General features: G+C 49.2%; 1 protein-coding gene across 3 annotated transcripts in view; it reads left to right on the plus strand.

The window, feature by feature from the left end:
* NECAB2 (N-terminal EF-hand calcium binding protein 2) overlaps positions 1 to 21,203 on the plus strand; it is an 82,704-nt gene that overhangs the window by 53,414 nt on the left and 8,087 nt on the right. The window contains exons 4-6 of one of the 3 annotated variants that reach the window (XM_075765320.1): positions 6,278 to 6,303; positions 9,790 to 9,887; positions 9,969 to 10,019. In XM_075765320.1, the coding sequence (XP_075621435.1) occupies positions 6,278 to 6,303; positions 9,790 to 9,887; positions 9,969 to 10,019 (175 nt within the window). The remainder of the gene's footprint in view (positions 1 to 6,277; positions 6,304 to 9,789; positions 9,888 to 9,968; positions 10,020 to 21,203) is intronic. The other 2 variants (XM_075765321.1, XM_075765322.1) reach the window with 2 other exon arrangements.

Raw genomic sequence — 21,203 nt, forward strand, 5'->3', positions numbered from 1 at the left:
CTCTCCCTTTCAGGAGCCCCCATGGGAGCTGTTCCCCGTAGGTGTTGTAATGTAAAGCATCGTGCTCCAGTGCTGGAAACATCCCAGTTACGCGGTGATCCGTATGGACTCTGCAAACACGCGCCTGTTTCATATAACAGGGATTTTGGTGGAAACCTCTGTCTGGAGTGAATGGTGAACCCTGTATCAGCTCGTGCAAATGGGCTGTCCTCAATCCGCTCTGGGGATTTAAATACCCGGTACCGGCTGGAAAAAACGGAGCTGAATGAAAAATACCTGCTGGGTTATTTAAGACTCGCTTCAGTTATTGCCTGTACTGAATCGTGTGCAGGGCAAGTGCGCCTGCACCGGTATATGCATCTTTGGATTATTCCTGCTGAAGCGCATCGCAAAATACATTTTCAATTTATTTCATGCAGGAAGCAGCGACGTTTGGCAGGAGATAAAGACCATCCTTTAAAGTGAGAGCCAGAGCCCTGACTGCCAGCTTGCCACGGCTAAAGACATTAAAGCCAGAACTGGCATATGTTATGAATACGTGTCTACCTATGTCGTTCAAAGCTGCAGGTGGCTGGATGCACTTCTGGTCGTGGACAGCCTTGGCATGTGGTTTATGCTGTTTCTTTGCATGTGGCATCTCAGATTTAAGAAGTCCTTTTTTTACTTCATACTGTACGAGTGGGGCGTTATAAAGCGAGTGGGCAGGTGAAGGAGCCACTTGGGTAGGTCTTGGGAAGGATTTAGCAGGGTTCTCCAGAAGGGTATGATGATGGGCTTGGAAAGTTGCTTAGTTCTTTAGGATTAAAGTTATTCGGCTCCTGGCTGGCATCCAGTATTTGGTATTTCTCTTGCTCTGCCTGGAGTAATTTCTCTCACTCTGGCGTTTCTGTAAAAATGTGTCTTTGAGTTCAGAAACTAATGATCAAGAATGACCATCTGTGACCCCTTAGCAGGCATCTGGATGTACATCTTCCACTTCTGAGCTGTTGAGATAACACACTGCAGTTGCTGCTGGGACTAGAAGGCGTATCATCAGATATAATAATACTTTCCAGCTGCACATGTTGTTTTTTAGTCTTTCCTGAATGAAAATGAGTTTTGCAGGTGGCTAATGCTAGAGCATAATTTCTTTCCATGTTTGTTTGAAGCCTTGTAGCAAACCCAAAGCTGTGAGTTGAAGATGGAAATAGAAGTAGAACATGATTTCAGAAAAACCTCCATTTTCTGTGCTGGTGAAGCAACTAAGCTGTGCGTCTGCTGATGCAAACCTTTCATCTGCCCAAGTGAAAGGGTTATTATCTTCAGCTGAAGCTGATCAGGTGTTGAGTGGCATTTGAGCAGCACATCCAGGCAGCTATTTGCATGAGAAATATGCTGTGAAGATGAGACTTTGATGTATTTGCAACTTCTGAATTCCCATTATGTTTTTGATTGTACCGCCCGCTGGGATAGCCTGGGCTGGAACCGAAGAAGGGAATTTCACGCTCCGCTCCTCCACGTTATCTTTCCGTTCTTCTCATAACTTCCCTGCTCCTCTCTATAATTGAAGAGAAGCCTGGAGAAACGCGTTAATGACAGCAAGTCAGAGGCCATTGCCTTACCTTAGGGAGACAGGGAGATGCTGGGAAAGAGAGGGAGAGATGCTGGACAGTAGACCCACGGCCGTTTTGGTTGGAAGGGACCTCTGCAGGGCTCTAGTCCCCTGGTGGTGGGACTGTCACCAGCACTGGACCAGCACTGCCCTGGCTTTGCCATGCTGAGTCCTGAAGACCTCCTGGGATGCCCTCTGGGTAAGCTGCACTGGGCTTGCTTCTTAAGAGCTAAAGCAAATAATCATGGGAAGTTTCTAGAAATACCCTTTTTTTTTTTTTTTTTTTGTCCTTCTGGAAAATGCTGATTCACTCAAAGTGTTGGGCAGATCTGGATCAATGTAGCTGGAGCTTCTGACCTGAGACCTGGCGGTTATATGGGATACCAGCACCCACCCAGAGATCTGGCTGCTGGGGTGCTTGGCTTGAGCTTGTAATCCCTGGGCTGTTGGACACCTTTCTACAACGTGCCCTCTGTCTGGTGTTGCCACCCCACCTTTCTCCGGGAGAAAGTCTCAAAAATGGCAATGTGTTTCAAGAAAGGTAGGTGAGGAGAAAAAAAAAAAAAAGCTTGAAAGTGCTTTGAACTGATGGAAAAGCAGCAGAAAATCAGTACAGGGACAACTCTTATAAAAGCCCATCCGCTGGAAAATCTGCAATCGGGGACGCGGCGAGGCAGAGAGGTGACTTCCCAGGGATCCTCGTTAGCTCCGGCACTCATCAAACTCCATTTTAACGTTGGGTGGGGTTTTGGGGGCAGAAATGTATTTCTTTCTGGAGCACGCAGGAGGCAGAGCGATTACTCTGGGCAGCCGCCTCCTCTTGCTGGTCGTGCGGCAGTAATTACTCTCTGGGCAAATTCACTTAATTAAGCCCACTGAGGAGATGGTCTCGCAGCATGGTTGTTGCTCTTTAAACTCCCCCGTACGAGGGAGGAGTATCACGCTTTGAGGACTTTTCTTTTTCTTTGAAATAGTTGGATGTAAACCAGCAGGGAAAACTATTTCCCTATCGCAAATATGTTTATCTGGTCAAATTATCCCAGTGTATTTAAATGGTGGTGGGTGGTGAGCAATAAACAGTCCTTTTCTTGTGGCCAAATTAATTTATGGTTTGGACTCTGATTTTTTTTTTTTTTTTCCAGAAGATGCTCTAGGTTGAAAGCTAAGCGCTCGCGTTTGGCTTGTATTTCTGTCAGAGAAATTAGGTCCCAAGTGGCAAATGGAGGATCTCCAAAGTGTATCTCTGCCTTGGAAAGTAATCTCAAAGGGTGCACGTCCCCAGCAAGATTGGGGATCCCAGGTTCTGCTGCTCCACGTTACAGCTTCATTGGTTGGAAAACAGAGACAAAGGCCTGAAACCCAAAAGACTTGGACTTTCTTGATTTTTCTACTTGGATGAAAGACTTTTGATTTTGGAAAGGAATCAGATAGATGTGGCCTCCACTATGCAGAAAAACTGTGTAACACAGAAGTCTTTAATGATATCTGAATTTAATGTTTCACTTGAACATTATTATATTCTGCTTAGTTAGATGGGTTATGGCTTCAATAAGTTCTTTAATTAGTCATACTATTAATGTAAGAATACTTAAAAGCCAATTCACAGCCAAGTGTTCTGGTAGCTGAAAGATATTTTTTTTTTTCTTGCAAAAATGAGAACAAGTTGTTGGAATTTTTCTTTTTAGTTTATTGTGGTTTACGGGAAGGCTGAATATTTGGCGGTTGAAAAAAAATTGGTAACTAATGCGCATCTAAATTCGAAGGGCTTTGTGATATGTGACCACTCCAAAGATCTCTGCTGAAGGGCAGCGCTGGGTTGAAGGGTTATTCGTGGGGAGTCGCCACCTCCCGTTTCACGAGGCTTGAAACCCAGATCCTGACTATTTCCATCACAAAAAAATCCTACCGGCATAACCCAGGGGGTGGTTAGCTACTAAAGCATTAAACTACCGGAGCAGCTTGTAAAATGTTTTGTAGCTGGGTAGCGTGCTTCCCTTGCGTTGCGTGTTCAGTCGTGCGGTGCTCGCGTTTGGGCAGCAAACCCCCCGCGGGACGCCGACGGGGACGTGGCTGCGTGTCAGCAATGTTCCCCACGGGAATGCTCCTGCGGGATGGAAACATCCCAGGAAATGCCGTGGGTCCTGCTCAAGTACCCAGTGATTTCTCCGTATAAATTTTCATCTGAACATTAGCATATTTTTTATTAAGTCATCTTATGACTTCGGTAATTTCTTTAATTGGGCTTATTCTTAATGCAAGATGGTTTAAAATTAAAATCAGCTTCTCAGCCAAGTTAACATTCAAGCACTATTAAGTTTAATAATGCGATGTGAGGAAATAAAAGACCGTTTTTGGCGGCAGCAGATCAATTATTATGATGCAAACCCATGTGGAATACAATAATAGATTTTTTTTTTCCCCCCCTCAGTAACGTGCCCTAGCTGCAAACCTGTAACCACTTCAGCAGATGTTTAGAAACACTAACTGGCTTCTGAAAAAATATTATTTAAGCACTTTGTGGGTGGGGTGCTGATGTAAAAACCACTCCTGTGCACGTGCCTGAGAAATCAGTTGGCTTTTCAGGCTCCGTGCTGGCGAGAGCTTTGGTGAGAGACCGACCGTGGTCCTCGGGCGGACACAGCGCTGAGCCAGTGGTGGAAATGCATCTTCTGGATTTCTTCCCCCACCTGAATTTTCTCTGCCTGTGGATTGCTGACGCACCGGGATAGCAATCGCACACTGCCAAAGCGCTGTGGACTGTTCGGTCAGGAGTCGGCTCTTTTGGGTAGAATTCAGTGGATTTGGGCATGAGAACGTCAAGTCAGGGAAGTTGAGCTCGCAGCATCCCTGGGGACGGGGTTGTAGGATTCAGTGAAGTAATTCCAGGGTTTGAGAAAGATGATACACCCCTGAGGGAACTGAGATGATACAGTGCAAAATCTCATTTTGCAGACACACGCGTGCCGCCCGCACCTCCGTCTGAAGCTTGTGCCGGCGCGTTTGCTGCCAGCAGCTTCCACGCCGTGTATCCTGCAGGTGTCTGAGCTGAGAGGTGACATTTTTATACCACGACAGACACTGGTTACCCAAAAGGGTGCGTGATTCAGCAACGTGTGTTTTTACGGCGTGAGACGGGGCGGGTGGCACCTTTCTGGCAGCCGGCATCTCGTGGGATCGAGATGTTTGTGTTCGCCTCCAGCAGCCAGCAGGTCTCAAAGGTCAGGAGTGGTGGTGAAGGGGTCCTCAGCACCATCACTTGGGGCTCTGCTTTTGGGGAGAACCCGAGCATGGATGGCACCGTGAATTTGGGGAATTTCCTCCCCAGATTTCGCCAGGGCGCACAGGCGTTTCTGGTTACCTAGGGAATTAAATGCACCTAGTGAGGGGCCCGCGGGGTCCCCGAGCTGCAGGAACCTGCATCTTCTCAGGCAGAGCCAAAAGAGAAAGAAAAAAACCCAAATCTCCTAAATTAGTTTCTCTGCTAAAGCAGAAAATGCTTTATGATGCTATTTGAGCGGGAGAAGCAGCCTGTGCCCTGTCCTGCTGCCATGCACAGCCCAGTTTTGCTTTGCTCACGTGAGGTCTGAGCCTGCTGCAGAGGATGGCAAAACTGCAAAGGGTCTCAGCAGCGGTGAGGTTTTCCCGGGTACTTCAGCTTGCTGCAAAGGAACCGCGCTTTGCGTCGGGAATCCTCGATGGTAGGGTAATGAAGGGCAATCCCAAATGAACGCTTTCCCGCTGTACATCATCCCTCTAGGAGGACATCTTAGCCCAGGTCCCGCGGGCTGGGAGCAGACCTGTCGGTCAGGGCACGGGCAAGCGGTCGGGGGGATTTTGGGATTCAGGGGATGCTGCTGGTAATGCAAGCGGTATTGAAAACATCTCTTTCCCTAATCCACTTATGTTGACAGGTCAGATAGAGCAGGGATGAGTTTAGTTAAAGAAACAGCTTTCCAGGACATAAATGGATTGATAAAATATAATTCTATTAAGAGATCATTCCAATGTTTGAGTGGCACTAATAATTGTGTGGGAATCTGAGGCACGAATATTAGCAGCAACCTTTATTTCCCAAGCAGGTTGTCTGTTGAGATGTCGTTACGTAAACTAAATGTTCATGTATTAAGAAGTAATTGTGCAATTTTGTCCGGAGGGATTCCCGGGTGGGAACTGTGCACAGCCCTGTTGATGCTTTGCGGGGGCAGAATCGGGAGAACTGGTCCATCTAGAAAATTAAATTGTGAAAAATGTTATTCCAAGCAAATGGGAACAAACAGATTCGTGTGCCACGCAGGGTGCCTCACCGGGGTGGATGTTTGGGAGGAAAGCAGAGGACTTGCTGTGCCCGGTGGGTACGGAGCCCCCCCGTAGGCACAGGTCCACCCCGGGGGGGATGCACGAGTCCCCATTTCCCCCTCAGGGAATATCCAGAGTAACGTATGAGCCCATCCCAACTGCACAGATGCTGCAGATGCAGGGGCGTGGGGGTGCCCTGAGTGGCACCAGCTATTGCCTTCTCCTGAGGCCGGGGGATGCTGAGAGGTGGGTGACGTTGCGGGTGGGTGTCGGGGATTAAGCCTGAAGAAATCCTTCCTGTATCCTTCATCTGTCCTTTACGTTAAAATCTTGTTTCTCTCTTTTTTTTTTTTCCTGCTTCCTCCCCGCCTTCTCCTCCCCCTCTTCCAGCAACGTGGACACCAAGGAGCTGTGCGGTGAGTGCGATCCCTCCCTCGGGGCAAAAGCAATCGGTACCTGCGCGTGTTCTTTCGAAGGGTGCATGAAACCCGTTACAAAGCCGGCGGTGCCGTGGCGGCTGCGGAGCCGGGGGGGTCTCAGCAGTTCCGCTGCTTCACCCCTTATTCCGCAGGAAAATTGGCAAAACTTTTCTTCATTTTCTTGCAACGCAAATGGGGTCAGAGCTGAGCCAGAGCACCTGGCTCCCGTTCAATAACAAGCCGGAGTTTAATTTCTGGCGATGTCATTCTGAAGTTCAATAAACCAGTATCCCTCTGCAATACCCATAACGTGTTTCTCCTTAGGCAAACCTTCCTGTTTCCCAGCAGGCTGCCTAAGGAGTACACCGCTGCCGCCACTGCACCTCCCACGGCTCGCAGAAATTAAAGGCTGAAAAGAAAATCTCTGATAATGTTTTGTCCCACACCTTGACCAGGAAGGGAATATTTCCTGCCGGGATTTCTCAAGGGTTTTGCCTTGATGTGAGATGACTCGTGCATGGGGCTCCTGCTGCTCATTCGGGTGTATTTTTCCACGGACACTTGGTATTGGGAAACATTTATTGCACTCCAGCTTTTTGGGAGGAGATGGGCAGAGGTGCGTAGCCTTGCGGAGAGCTCATCCTTCTCTTCTCCTCGCCTCCCGCGCCAGGACGCAGAATAACATATGAAGCCACCTTGGCAGGTCCTCGCCATTTACCTTCATCGCTTTGCCACTAATTACAGCCTTCAGAGGTCTGGCTGGGAGCGGGTTACTCAGTCAGAACGGTGCTGGCCGGGGCACCTGCACCAGCATCAGGCAGTTACTTGTAATTCCCGATACTTTTAAGACCTCTCTGTCCATCGCAGCCTGCGGGTCTGCCTGCACCGGGCTGTTGCGCGGGGTTCCTCTCCTCCCGGTGTACTTAACCCTTGCCGCCATCCTGCCCTTCTCACCGCGGCACCCCGCAGGATTTTGAGCATTTGAGCCCGCAGCAAAGGCAGCAACGCTTCAGCCAGTTATCCCCGCTTGTCGTACACAAAAAAACCTAAGCCTGTCGTAAAATCCTTTTGGTTTGCCGATGATACGGTGGGCTTGTTCCCGTCACTCCTTTCTCATGGTGTTAGGTCTCCTCGCCAGCTGACCCAAGAAACCAAAACCCCACGGCTCCTACCATCGACTTTGCCAGGAGATCCAGGGATAGTAACGTCGTTGCGTGACCCCGCGCTGCTTTCTCCATCAGTCTGATAAAATCAGACAATCACACGGTTGTCACCCAGCGTGATCCCACCTTGCTGCCTCTCCCAGGGATGGAGCTGCCGGGACAGGAGGGAGATAAACCCATCACCTCCCGCGGGATGCCGGAGGAAGGATCCATCAGCATGAGATCCTGCCTAGATCCATTATCTGCTGAATACCTGCCCTTGCCCGCAATTTCTTATTTGCTTCCTACTCTTTTAAGTGTTAGTTTAAATATAAAATGTAATTTTGGCAAAATGGAAGCTATGGTCTCTCTCTTGTAATGAGTTATGTGTTGTAGGATGTTGAGAGCATCTTAAAAGGGATTTCTTGATCCCTGCAGCTTATGAGAGAAATTTGATACGGCTTAATCCGTATCAGGTAGTATCTTATAAAGTTCTGGGCTTTTTTCCTGCCAAGAAAAGCAATGTTCAGCAGCAGCTAGACTGCCTTAAACACAGTTGTGTAGCTCTTACCCCGGCTCATAACTTGGAGCACTTAATATGCCCAGAAAAAGCACATACAGCTACTGAATTGTACCCGCCACCCTTCAGTTGAAATGAAACGCAGACATCGATGGCAGCGGTACAAACTGTCCGGAGAACTGAGATGTCCTCTGCAAACGGGACGTGCGCATCGGTCCCTCGCAAACTGCCGGGGTGGTGGGTGACAGCTTTGGTGGGGAGGGGCGGGTGGGGGCACCCCCCTCCTCCCACACCCGCCCCAGGCTGCGGTGGTGCTCATCTCCTGAGCATCGGCCTCCGCAGATGTGTGGGAGCCGTGAGCGAGGACCGGGTAGGACAGGAAGAGCTGATCTCAGATGTTCCCTTGAATGAATAAGGCGAAAACAGTAGAATCGAGTACTTTGGTCAAGTTCTCCTCCCAGGTGCTCCTTGGTTGGTCTCGAGGGCTGTGCTCTGCCCACAGCAGCTCATTTCTCCGGAAATATCGGGGGTCCAGCTTTTTATTTCAGGACTTTCCTTTACCTTTAAGATACGCTCAGTTTTCTTTCCCAAGTAAAGTAGTAATAAGGAGAATAACACAAATAAACACGCTGCAGTGAGAATAAGCTGTTTGGCTGATCGTGGTACAGCAAACAGCTGCTGTCAATCATGCTGTGACATTCCAGTTTCTGCCAAAATCTTCTTCCCCTTGGATATGTTCTCAGGCTGTAAATAGCTGTAGGCACTTCTGATTAAGCCAAGAGAACCTAATTAGTAGGATTGTTTCCTGGAGTTTCTGTCTTGTTGCATTCTGCAGAGATGTCACCTCGGTGTGAAGCCGTGTGTCCTAACGCTAAGGAATGGTGCGGGTGGTTTTTAAGGAGCGGGTTTTAGCTGTAGTCTGTGTCAGTCACCCAGAAACGGGGTAACTTCATGTCTGTGCTGCAAACTCACGGCACACCTCTCCGCCGTGCTTCACTTCGCGCTGTTCCCATTGTGAATGACGAATTCCAGGGCTCCGTAGTTCACTCACGAAACCACATCCAGGGCTCAAATGTGTCGTGAAGCCATCGGCTGCGCGGGGACACGCCGGTTTTGGCTGTATTTTGCATCAGTGAAGAGTGGCTGGGATTAGCGTCCGGCCGCTGCTGGAGCTGGCGTGGATCGTCCCTCCCGCAGGGGGGATGAGGATGTCACGGAGAAAGCGTGGACTCCCTCTCCATGGAGAACACGCGGTTTTAGGCCCAGCTTGCAGCTCTGTTCTCTTCCTTTTGAGGCATATTTTGCTCTGGGAAGTCTGTGCAACCTGTGGTTGTGGGCTGAGGTGCAAATGTGATGGGAATGTCGGGAAAGATGTAAGGCCAGTCTCAGCTTGTATAAATTGGGGTGGCCCTGGCAGGTATTTGGATGCTTTGAGTGGTAAAGGCAGTCAAAGGAATGGAAAGGGGGTTACTTCTGAGACTTCTCCCTCCGTGTTGTCAGTAGGAGGGAGAAAGCCAAGACACGGTCAAATGCAGAAGTGGGTATGGAAGTAAAGCACCCGCCAAGTTATTTTCCCTGGGAGGTACTGTGCCTTACATCTCTTTTTCGTAAGGGTCCCAAACCTCATGGGAATTGCACCGCTTCCCGTCCCTGCAGGACAAGTTGTGACTTTGGCTCAGGGTATAGAATATAAAAATACACCGAAACTACCCTCTCAGTTTTTTCTTTCCACCAATAAATAGACCTTGTTGTGTCGTGTAGCCTTGAAGCGTTAAGTTGCACCGACAGTTCCCATCGTGGTGTCTCTCTTGCTTTTCCCAGACTATTTTGCTGACCATATGGGAGACTACGAAGACGTCTTGGCCTCACTGGAGATGCTGAACCTCTCCATCCTGAAGGCGATGGACTACACCAAACGGGTGAGTCCTTCTTACTGCACCTTCTGCTCCACGGACTTAGAGCAAACAGTGCAAATGTTGACAGAGCATCTAAATCCCAAGGTCATCATCCTATGCAGCGGTGTTGTCTCCTCATGCCGTTGCATTTGTGCAGTAAGTGGATCATCGCAGCAACGGGACAACATTTTTTTTTGTGTGTTAACAGCAAATGAATCTTGGAAAATCTTGGCCAGATTGTGAACCAAGGTGCCCATGTGGTGGCATGGAGGCTTTGAGGTAGAGCACCGTACCTTCTCAGCACCCTTTCTAAGTCTGACAGGTGGTCTTGGCTGTGCCATGGCTTATGTTCTGTGTTGCCTGAAGCACGAAGGTGCTGCAGTTGTCTTCAGACAACATGGCCCGTGGGTCTCTTGGGTGGGATTTTGAATGCATGAGTTCTTGTTAGCGTCATTGGGAGTGCTATTGGAAACATCATGTTGTAAAACTGCCGTTAAATACCGCTTGTGTGTTGGAAGGCATCCTGAGTTCCAGCAATACAGTCGTTCGTGTGCACAGCTGCTGTGTTAGAGGGCTGTGTGTTTGAAGGACTGCGGGGGAAATGTTCTATTTTATACGCGCAAGGTACCTCCGGCTTCTTAAAAAATCCACCATGTACCTTAATGATACTGTTAATAATGGACTACTAGACAGCGACACTGATCAAGAAGCATACTGAAGTTTATTTACAAATATCTAGAAAAATCTGAGCTGATGTACCAGGTAAACATCCCCACTGAGAGGTGCACCATTCATTTGGTGTCTTACCAGGACGAGAGAGGTGTTTATAGAGCTCTTGTGCCTTTGAAACCATTCTCCTGTCCGTTCCGTACCACTTAATAACATAACTGGGCTGTATCGGTGATATTTATTACCTCAGGATAATCATCCTTCTCCCACTTCTACCTTCAGCCGTATTTGCATCGTTCTTTTGTGCCACGCCGAGAGCAGAGCAGCCTTGCCGTGGCTGGTGAGCAGTAACGCGGCGCGCGGAGCCGAGGAGGGAGGTTCTTGCTTTTTCCAAGCACCTGTAGGGGCTTCCTGATTCGACTCCGGTCTTCTCCTGAGTAACCCAAAGTGAAATCTCCCTTCCATTTACCTTTGAAGCTGAAAGATTGCTCCACATCAAGGATTTGGCAATGATAAGAAGTTTCAGGAGTTAGAATGGGAAACTGCAAGTTTCTCTCACCTCTGGTTGCTGAGTAAAGACCCCGATTTCCTTGCTGGATCCAAATCCATCGTTTTTAATGTCTGTGAGGAGGGCAGCGTGGAAGGAGAAGCCACATATTTTACATGTTGATTTCCCACCACAATAAACCGAACACAAAAGTTTCTGGCCAAGCACCGATCTAAAGTGTTTGTGAATTTTTTATCAACATATTATGAGGGGTTAAAAAAAATCAGGACATAGTAATAGTTCATTTTTTTTTCTAATTAAGTTGCTAAGTCTATTCATGCCTCATTTATATTCATTATTAGCAAATTTTCTGGCAGTCAGATTTGCCAACTATATATTTTAAATACACATTAACGTGCTAATAGATATCTCAGTAATTCACTCCAACTTGCTATCCCTGATGCCTTCCACCATTGCTTTTCAAATGCGAGGTTAATATATATAACTAATTCCTCCAGTATTTTGCGAGAGGAGGACGGCTTATTCCCCGTTTATAAATTAGGCGTCTGAGCGCATGAGTATCACCTTGCATAAGAAACCTGCAGCAGAGGCAGGAATGTTATTCATAATCCCAATCCACTGCCCTCATAAGAAGAGCATCTTTCTCTCTCCTTGATTCAGCAGCTCATGGCAGGATTCACCGGCCTTAATTGCAATGGGTAAAGGGATATTTACCTAAAGCTGAGCTGGTCACCCCCAGCGTGATCTTGTGGAGGCACCCAGGGAGATCCAAAGCGCTGGAGGCACCTTCCTCCTGTCATTCTGAAGGATCTCGGATGCAGACGTCTCCTTTCGAGATGGCTAAAGCCAGGCGAGGGGAGCGCTGCCCCATCACCCCCGTTCCATCAGCCCACGAGCTGCGTTGCTCTTCGCCGCCCGGCAGACTTTTGGCAAGCGAGCAGATGGAGCAAGACTCCTTCACAAAGAGGAGCTGGCAAAGAAGCATTTCATTAAAAACATCGTCTCCCTGCTGTGATTGTGTGAACAAAGTGGTACAAACCTCATCAATGAATTATTCAAACACAGGCGCTTTGTTCAGGTAAAGAACTGAAGGGAAGGAAAAAAAAGCCCAACACAAAACAAACCAGAAAATAAGCTGTCGTAGGCGGTAGAGAAACTCATCTCCACTGTTCAGATAGGACAGGCTTCCAGGCAGCATCAGAAGCTTTTCCTGAGTGCAAACTATTAGTACTTTTTTTTTTTCTTTTGAGATCTGAGATTTTGTCACTCTATATTTTTCAAAAAAAAAACACAAACCAAACCTTGTTTACTTGATTGCTAGACTAGACTAGGTTTGAGTGTCAGGATCACCAAAACAGAGTGTCAGAAGAAGGCTTCTTAGGATCCGAATGGATAAAATAATCTGGCTGAGGTGGTCTCACCCGTTTCCAGCCCATATGATTTCCATACCCCACCCTGGGGGATGTTGCTGGGGGGGGGGAGGTTAATTTTCTCCAGGGCTGGGACCATACCTACAGGGTAAGGCTTCAGCCCAGGGGGAAGAGTCTCCATCCCAGGACTGCAAAAGCCGGTGTGAGGTCCCACCTGTCTGGTGGGTGCCCCCCATCTCCTCCACGTGTGATGCTGTAACCAAGGGCCTCGTGCTGATGTCAGGATGTGTAGGAGATACGTACGTACAAATATATTTTTAGAAACGCTGGATCAGGGAAAAGACTGCCAAAGCAAGCAGGAGAGCGGGTTTGTGCCCTTCGCCGCTCGAGCCCGTTGCTGTGTCTCTGCAGCTTTTCCCGGAGGCCGGATCCTGCGGAGGGCTTGGTGCTGATCCCGAGCACACTGACTCGTCAGCAGACCGCTCCGCTGGTGAGATAGAAAACTATTGCTCATTTGAGAGTGTTCCTTATTCCCTCCCTCTCCCCTCCATTGAAAAAAGCGTTCGGTGCAAGCGATAAATGAAACCTTCCGTGTTGGCTTTCTGACGAGAGGTGCCTGCGGACGAGAGGGGATGGATAGCCGTGGAATTTAATTGCTGTTTATATTTCTCACCTTAAAAGACAACTGATTATTTCTTGCTCATAAAAAGAGAAAGCAGCAATTATCTCGTGCTGGAGGAGCTCATAAAGTAGCAGCAGTAATTAGATTCAATAGTGGAAGGTCTCATACAGCAAAACAAAATCTGTCATTGTAATTATTTTCCAATACAGTGATGTCCGTGCCGCTTTGAAATGACTGCCGGTGATGGTGGGAAATGCAAAGTTAAATTGGAGAGGAAGGAAATGAACTTTCAGGATCTAAAAAAAGCTGACGGTGGGAGATGTTCTTATATAATTCTCATTTACTGCTTTACAGCACAGTAAAACCAACGTGACCGGGAAGGACGCGGTTTCTGTGTCCGGTATCGGTGGGAGCTGGGGGGCCGGAGCCAGGTTGAGCTGTCCCTCACGTTCGGTTCCTGACCCCCCGCCTCGGGCTGCCCGCTGTGGGACAGTGCCCAGCCGGTGCCGCCCCCATCCCCGCCGGCCTCGAGGGGTGCCTGGGGCGGGGGAGCGGGGCGACTGTGCCCGGGGAGCTGGAGGGACAGCGTTGGGGTGGTGGTGACCACCGAACAGCACCCTCACCCAGACACCCGGGGAAATGTGCTTTAGCTTGGTTAAAAAAACCACTTTTTTTGTGTTTTCAAACCCGAGAGGCTCAATTAGCCCCATTCCTGCCAGGTAGAGCTTCCACCGCCCGCCGCACTGGGGTTGCTCCCGCTCCCCGCTTTTGCCGAATAAGCATTTTGCAGCGCTGAGCATGGAAAACATTAGCACGGCCGACCTTTAGCGGTGAGGCAAACCTTAAAATGCAAGCTGCAAAGAAGTCCCAAAAAGGCTGAGTGAGGAACACCCTCAAGGACGAAGCAGCTCAGATTTAAGGTCAAATCGCTCCTTCCTGGAGAAGACCCTGTTGGGCACCGGATGGGTCCAAGAAGCGCTCGTAACCATCCTTGGTGCATGCCCTGCCCCGGCTGGAAGGGGAGTGCTTGGAAAGCAAAATCGCCCCAAATCGGAGCTAAAATTGGAACACTCCCTGGTGCACATTCGGGAATGGAACGGAGCTGAACTCTCTGGCGCTCGTTGGCACGGAGCAGGGAAAGGCTGTGCCAGGGCGAGGGCCAGGAACGGGGCGAGCAGAGCAGGGGAGGGGGGTGCTGACAAGTTAGGGGGGATTTGGAAACTGGCTTCAGGGAGCTTTGTGTTCTACTCCTTGCTTGCTTGCTGCCAGCTCCGTTGCCGGTCTATCGCTTGCCAAAATCCCTTTTGTCTCATTTAATGGACCGGGAGTGGAAATATGACCAAGCAGTGACACATCGCACGCCCCCCGAAGCCTTCTCGTGTCAGGGTGCCAAATACCACACGTGTGTCTTACGGACAGGGACTGTACCCAAACCAGCTGCAAATGCATTTTCCCCTGCCAATCATTATTTCAATGAGAGAATATGTAAATCATAAAGGGAAAACTGAGCGTACTGACCTTCAATATCAGCTGCTCCGGCAGCGCTAGGGAGCTCAGAGGTATATACATATGGGTGAATAGGTTTGCATACATTATTTGTGAGTTAAATTGTTCCTGCTGCAATTCACCCTTCTTGGCTCTGCCTGATGACTGTGAATAGGAGACGGCAGGTTCCTGGGGCTCGGTGGGAGCCGCCGCGGTGGACCTCCTCTCCGCACTGCTGGTGCCGGCGTGGCTGTGGGTCTCCCCGAGCTTCCAGCCGCCAGCAGCACGCTGCAAAGGAGCGCTTGTTCGAGCCGCTCGGTTACAGCCCCAGAGCGAGCACCATCTGCCACCGGTCTTGGATGCGAAAAATGATGGATGGGATTTTTTTTCTGTTTTATAGCACAGTCCAGAACAGTGATATAGAGTGCTCTCATTTGCATTCTTACCTGCCAAAATTAAGCTTGCCAAATATGATATTGCTCTTTTTTGAATGATGACACCTCGAGATAAAATAGTCAGTAGAAATAACCCTTAAAAATAATCTTTTCCTCCCACCCTCTAGCTAATCCTTTATCTCGTCCTTTCATTCTACTCGAGCAGGTTTTCTCCTGCTCTGCTGAACAGCCTTGGTGTTCACACCGAGGTCGTCCGAGGCCCCCGGAGCCGTGGTTTGCCGCAGCAGGAGGCTGGCCCCCGGCAGGGTGGAACAGCAACACGGTGGCAGCAGCTCCGGGTAGTGCCCAGCCCAAACAACGTGAGTTGCTCCGGGCTTCCCGTCAACGTCGCGATGTGGCCCTGACTGGGCTCACACCGAGCCGTGGTGGTTACCTGAGCATCAGCTGAGATCTCCTCGTCTGGGCTTGACGCCCCCGGGGTACCAATCTGTTGTCTCATCTTTCCTCCTGGATGAGTTCAGACCCCACCGCGCATCAGGCTCTCCTTCGGCAAAGCGCTTCTCCGGCTTCCCCGCTGCCGAACGTGGGAAGAGCTTATCTCCTGGTGCTCTGTACCTGGCTGAACCCCGGGAGACCCTGCCCACCTTGTCGTGGTCCCCCCCTTTGGAAGCCTCTGGCTGTTCTCTAGGGGTCAGGACATTTGCTCGTGCGGCCCTTTGCTGGGGATGAGTTTGCCTTTTCTGGGGGGGCTCAGAGCATCATCCGTCCTCACCTTGGCAGCAGAGAGGTGTGCCCTGAGGGGGAGGAAATTGTTTTAGGGATTCTTAGCTCCTTTTTTGCCCCTCTATTGGATGAGTGATTTTTTTGAAAGACTCCTATAATGCAATTAAAGGTGTATTCATGGTGAATGGTTTTGTCTGAAAAAAGAAAGGAGTGGGAATGGGGCAGCAAATCGGTAAAGGCTGACTCATCTTTACATATATTTTGAATGAAACATTTCTGGTCAGAAACCCTGAACAATTTCAGTATCTATTTCTATAGCAAAAATTAAAAAAAATGCGGATTTCTGGAAAAGTTACGGAACTTTATGTTTCAGAATAGTCTAAAGGGAAACAAGGCATATTTGTTTAGCTCCTCAGAAAGTATTTCTGCAAAATTAAAAACCATTGCACTGCAAATTAAAGCAGCAAGTGCTACTCTAGTTCTGCAAGAACTGAATTTTCCCCAACTTTTCTGTTCAGACTCCAGAGCAGAAAACTCATTCTCCGTGCGATGCCATCCAGAGCGATTTCCTTGCCAGCCCCGCAGGGGCTGTGAGATGCTGCCAGACTGCTGGGGAGCACAGCGGGGCTGCCAGGGAGATGAATCTTAAGAAGGTCTCTCTTGGAGCTTATTTTTAGATGAAGATGTTTATTCACTGCTCTTCTGCTTGTCTCTCGCTGCAAAATTCATGTCCCTCCTCTTGCTGTGAGAAAGAAGAGCGTCTTCTCTGGAAGTCCTGCTCGTGCTGCCCTGGCTCCAGCTCTCATGGAGGACGTGGTCTTCTTCTTCCTCCCTCCCGTTTTAAGGCGATTGCTTCTGGGATTAGATAAACTGTATGGCGAAGGGAACAAATCCACCAGACGTCAGTGCTGGGCTCTAGCCAAATCGCCCGAGAGCAGCTTTAAAGGAGCCACCGAAAGGAAAGGCAGGGACCAAGTCAACACGTAACCAGCTGGCACAACCTTCAGCAGCTTGACCATCCCACGCCATTACGTCTGTGGGGTCTCTTGAGTGGGTCCTGTTTGGAAAACAAAATCTGTACTTTCCTCGCACAATTGAAATAACGTATGTATTAATTGAAGGTCTTGTGGATACTAAATACAGCTAATTAGGAACTTGTGTGAAGGGAAAGGCTAATTATAGCCAGGGTGTTCAGAAGTAGGAGGCCACGCTTCGTTTCCCAGTTTGTTCTTTGCCTGCTACCCAAGTGGACAGGGTGAAGTGCTATATGCCTCGATCCATAGGTGGCCTCAGAGCGGGGTGCTGTATAGGGCGTGCGTGGGCCAACAGTTACCTGCCCTTCACATCCACGTAGCTGCAACGCGAGATGACGGGATTATATTGCGCCAAGGAGATTTTTCTAATAATGAGAAGAGGGAAGTCCTGTGATATATTGCTTGGGAAGGGTCCATGGCAGGAGACCTTCAGGACCAGACAAGGCAAACGTGAGCTGAGAAGGGTCCAACACCGAGATTTATAAAAGCAAAATTTTTTTACAGCGAAAGACTTTTAAAACCAATGATGTGATGCCATCGTCATTTTTTTTTATCTGAACAGGTGTCTCATTTGTTTTTTAGAGCCGTGTTGGGAAGGCTGAGGGTCTTTCATATGTTAATGCTTTCATTTATCAACTATTTAAGTGTCTGTTCTCTTCAGGTTTCTTTTACTGATTATGTGCCAGGCAATCAGTTTTGGGTCTCCGCTTTTGAAGGGATTTAAGAGTCGAGGGGAGGGAAAGGAGCAAGAGAAAGGTCTGAGTGTTATTCTAATTATAAGAAAATATCTCTTGGAAGAAAACAGGCAATTATGAGCAACGAATTTAAATCAGACACTCGGAGGTTACATCGCGCCACATGCCTGGTTTTTAAAGGGGTGAGTGGGTGGAAGATAACCTCTCCGTCATCCCGGGATGAGGTTTGACAGGGATGTTTCATGGCCATGGCAATAGGTTTGTCATTGGGGTTGGGGTTTTTTAACTGCAGGAAAAGAGTGGGTGAAACAGAATTGGCTTTGGTTTCCATTTGAAAAACCTCCTCGGTTCGGTGCCATCACTCCGTGGGTGTGCTTCAGTGGTGGTTGGAGTTAATAAAAATTGGAGAAGCCGTCAACATCCCCGAGCATGGGAAATGTCAGCCAATTTGGCCAGTCTCGCTGAGAACCAGCGCTGGAAGTCCTCGCTGGTCGGGCTGTAACACTGCAAGGCAAGACAAAGGTGTGGAGGATGTCTCAGGGGGGCTCCGAGTCTGTGGGTGATGCAGAATCATTTATATTTTACATCCTGTAGTCTTAACGAGCTAAATAGTGACCTTTAAAAATGCCAGCAACAAAGCTTTGAGATGCTCGACAACATCGAAAAAAAATCTCCTTTTCCAGTCATTTGATACCCACAGCAGCGCAGGCGTGAGAGCCCCGTTCTAGGCATCGGTTTGCAGGGCCTGGTGAGGGATGCTCCATGCTGATGTCGGCAAGTCCGAGTACTCAATGGCACCAAAATCCCAGCTGGGATTTGCACAGGTAACACATCCCAAGGGAATCTGTGCCGGAATTTGGGTAAATTTGGGACAGGTGCATATGGAAATGGAAAGGTAGAAGAACCACGGTGAGGCTTTGAGCAGCCCGTGCCCCATGTGTGCCCCCCCTGCCCCGAGCGTGGGAAGGTGCATTACAGGCACGCAAAAAGCCTGCAGCATGGAGAGCAGGGTGGGATTTGGGGCACGGGGCCGGATGCAGAGTGGGCATCGTTGGCAAAACAGTTGTGTTAGAGCAGAGGAAAGGCAAAAAAGCCAAAACAAGGAGCAGCTTTAGTCTCAGCCTTCGGTTTTGGTGCAGGGGTGTGAGCCCTCAGCCCCCGGTTGGTTTGCTGGGGTCTGTTGCTGGACTGAGGAGATGCCTCCATGCGTGGGACATGGTGCCTCGTCCCAGGGGACGGCTTCGCAGCCCGGCACTTCTTTATACAGAGCCCGTGGTGCTGCCTTTTGTTTTCCTGTGGACCTCAGCCGACTGACCAGAGGACCCAGCACTAGGAAATATTTCCCCAGTTACCTGTAGCTAAAGCAAGTTGTCCTTTTCCCACTCTTTCCTTCTCTCATTTTTTCAATGTCTCTGGCTCCTACCCCGGTCTATCAAACGGCAACTCTCTCTCCTGAGAGCCATCCCCTGCAGAAATCTCAAGACACCCTTTAAATGATGCTTTTGCTTTTTGCTCCTCGCCACAGACGCACGCAGCTACCCATTTGCAGCAGCAGATTTCAAGGCCAACCGGCTGGGGATGTAGCAAAGCGAGAGATGCCTTTTTTTTTTTTTACCTTCCTCTGCTTCTTTGGTGGCCACCATGCTCCTTCCTCAACCAAGGCTTGCCAGCAAAACACTCTGCAGCGGGGTTGAATCTGTGATTCCAAAGTCTTTCTAGTCTTGAACTAATGGATGAGCTGGATGGGAAAGAGCAGGCTTGGAGTTGCAGCCTTCCAAGAGCTTCTGGCACTGAGCAGCTTCACTGAGCAGCAATTATTATATTATCTCCATAAATATTTTAACTTCTCAAGAAAAGCAAGGAGGAAATAACTCTTCAGGGTGGAATTAATAAGACCAAACCTCATTAAATCTTCCTAGGACAGACTGACAAATGTTTTAATAAGACGGTGGGAAGGATTCCTTTGGAGCTGGTCTTCTTAATGTCTTGTTTTTGCAATGCCAAGTAAGACATTTGCTAGAGGAGAGCCTGAGGGATCGCTGGAAAGCCTCTGAGCACACACGTTTCAGACGCGGCTCCTGAGAGCAAATGTCACAGCTGGGTTGGCAAACGGCCACAGCTAGTCAAGTGGGGGGGGGAAAAAACCCACCGTTGTTTTAATTTTAGAGCTGTTGGACTTACTGGCCTGCCAAAAAACATCAGATCTTCATGGACACCCCAGTATTCCTCTGCAGTGGTTGGCGTAGCTTTGTACCCAACATCCATCCATCCATCCAGAGCACCTCCACGTAGGGAGTTAAGCTGGTTTAAATTGATCTGGAATCACCTGTAGGATTTTTCCTAAAGCTGAACCAAGATTATAGGCTGTAGTAAAGTAACAAAATCCAAACCTTTAACTATGCATACTCTCGCAGCCTTATTCTAGCACCCGGAGCCAGTCCATGTGATCAGACAACACTTGGCGTAGCCTGCACCTTCATAAATACGATTTTCCGAAAGGAGCAGGCTCCCGTGCCACGGAGAGCGATCTGTTCACATGAGGCGCGATCACAAGGTAAATAGCAGCCTGTTAGCCTGTTTATTTGATGTATGGATTGAAATGGAAAAGCAGTGGTGCACTCTTCACACCTCTGGAAGGGCAACTGGGTGTGGGATGAACAGCACGGAGTGCGCGTGAAATCAGCCGAGGGGCTTGGAGCATCCTCGGAGGGGGGGTGGTCCGTGGTTTGGACAACTGTCAGACAAGAGGACACGGCAGGAGCATTGCAGATCTCGCTGGAAAAGGGCATTAACGGGGAATTACTGTGTCTTTGCAGTGCAGTAGTGCTTGGAGCAGCAGTGGGGGGTCTCGGGGCACGGGGACCCGGGTGCAGCCCCCCAGCTTCGGCCCGGAGCCAGCCCCCATGCTTGGCAGGGCAAATCATGTCCCAGAAAACCATCGCTCTTAATTAAAAGAATAATCCAATCAGCCACTCGAAGGAGCGTGCCCAGCTCCGTGTTTAGCGGCGGCGGCAGGTCCCAGAGGCCTGCAGGTCTGTGTTAAATACATGAGGGGGCACATAGCCCCCAGCCCCCAGGAACAGCCGCCCCCCACCAAGGCAGCAATCAGATCCCCAGTGCTGGCAATCAGAGCAGGGCTGGGCGCGAGAATTAATCAAAACCTAGCTGTAATTATAGCAGAGCCTGTTTGAGCTCCTGATTAATATATTTTCGCCTTCATTACGGGCAGGCGGCTGGTTGCAGGCAGGGACGTGCGGGGGGGGGGAGCAGCTGCGGAGGGGGGGAACCCGCAGAAGAAATTGTTTCAGATCCCAAATGCAATTATATGTCTTTGCCAAGGAGATTTATCGATTTAATATGCCCTCCTTAGCCAGAGTGTGGACGGTGGAAGATGTATTAAATGATAAAATAATTGCCTGGGTGAAGGGGCGCATTTGGCCCGGTGTGGGGCTCTTTCCGAAGCAGTTGAGGGAGGGGAAGAGTCAGGTACCTTGACAGCGAATGTAATACACTCTCTGTACAGACTTCTTCAGATGGGACTTGTATGTCTGTGTGTATGTATAGTGTGATGCTTGGAAAGAATACACATGTATCTATATGGTGGATATTGCGCGTTCTGAGCAAGTTGTGAGTCTTTTTCTAGGGAGAACAGAGATCGTCCAGCTATCCAGGAATATTTGTGACTGCATTCAATTTTTTTTTTTTCCCAATCCAAATGCTCAACAAATGTTTTCACATCACTCCCTTGGCTCTATTGCTGTTTATTTGTCTCACGGTGGTGCCTGTGCCTCCCACGGAGGGGGCCTGGTGCGGTGCTCCACCAGCTGCCGCATCCGTGG

The sequence above is a fragment of the Balearica regulorum genome, chromosome 13, assembly GCF_011004875.1.
Source record: "Balearica regulorum gibbericeps isolate bBalReg1 chromosome 13, bBalReg1.pri, whole genome shotgun sequence".
Lineage (NCBI taxonomy): Eukaryota > Metazoa > Chordata > Aves > Gruiformes > Gruidae > Balearica > Balearica regulorum.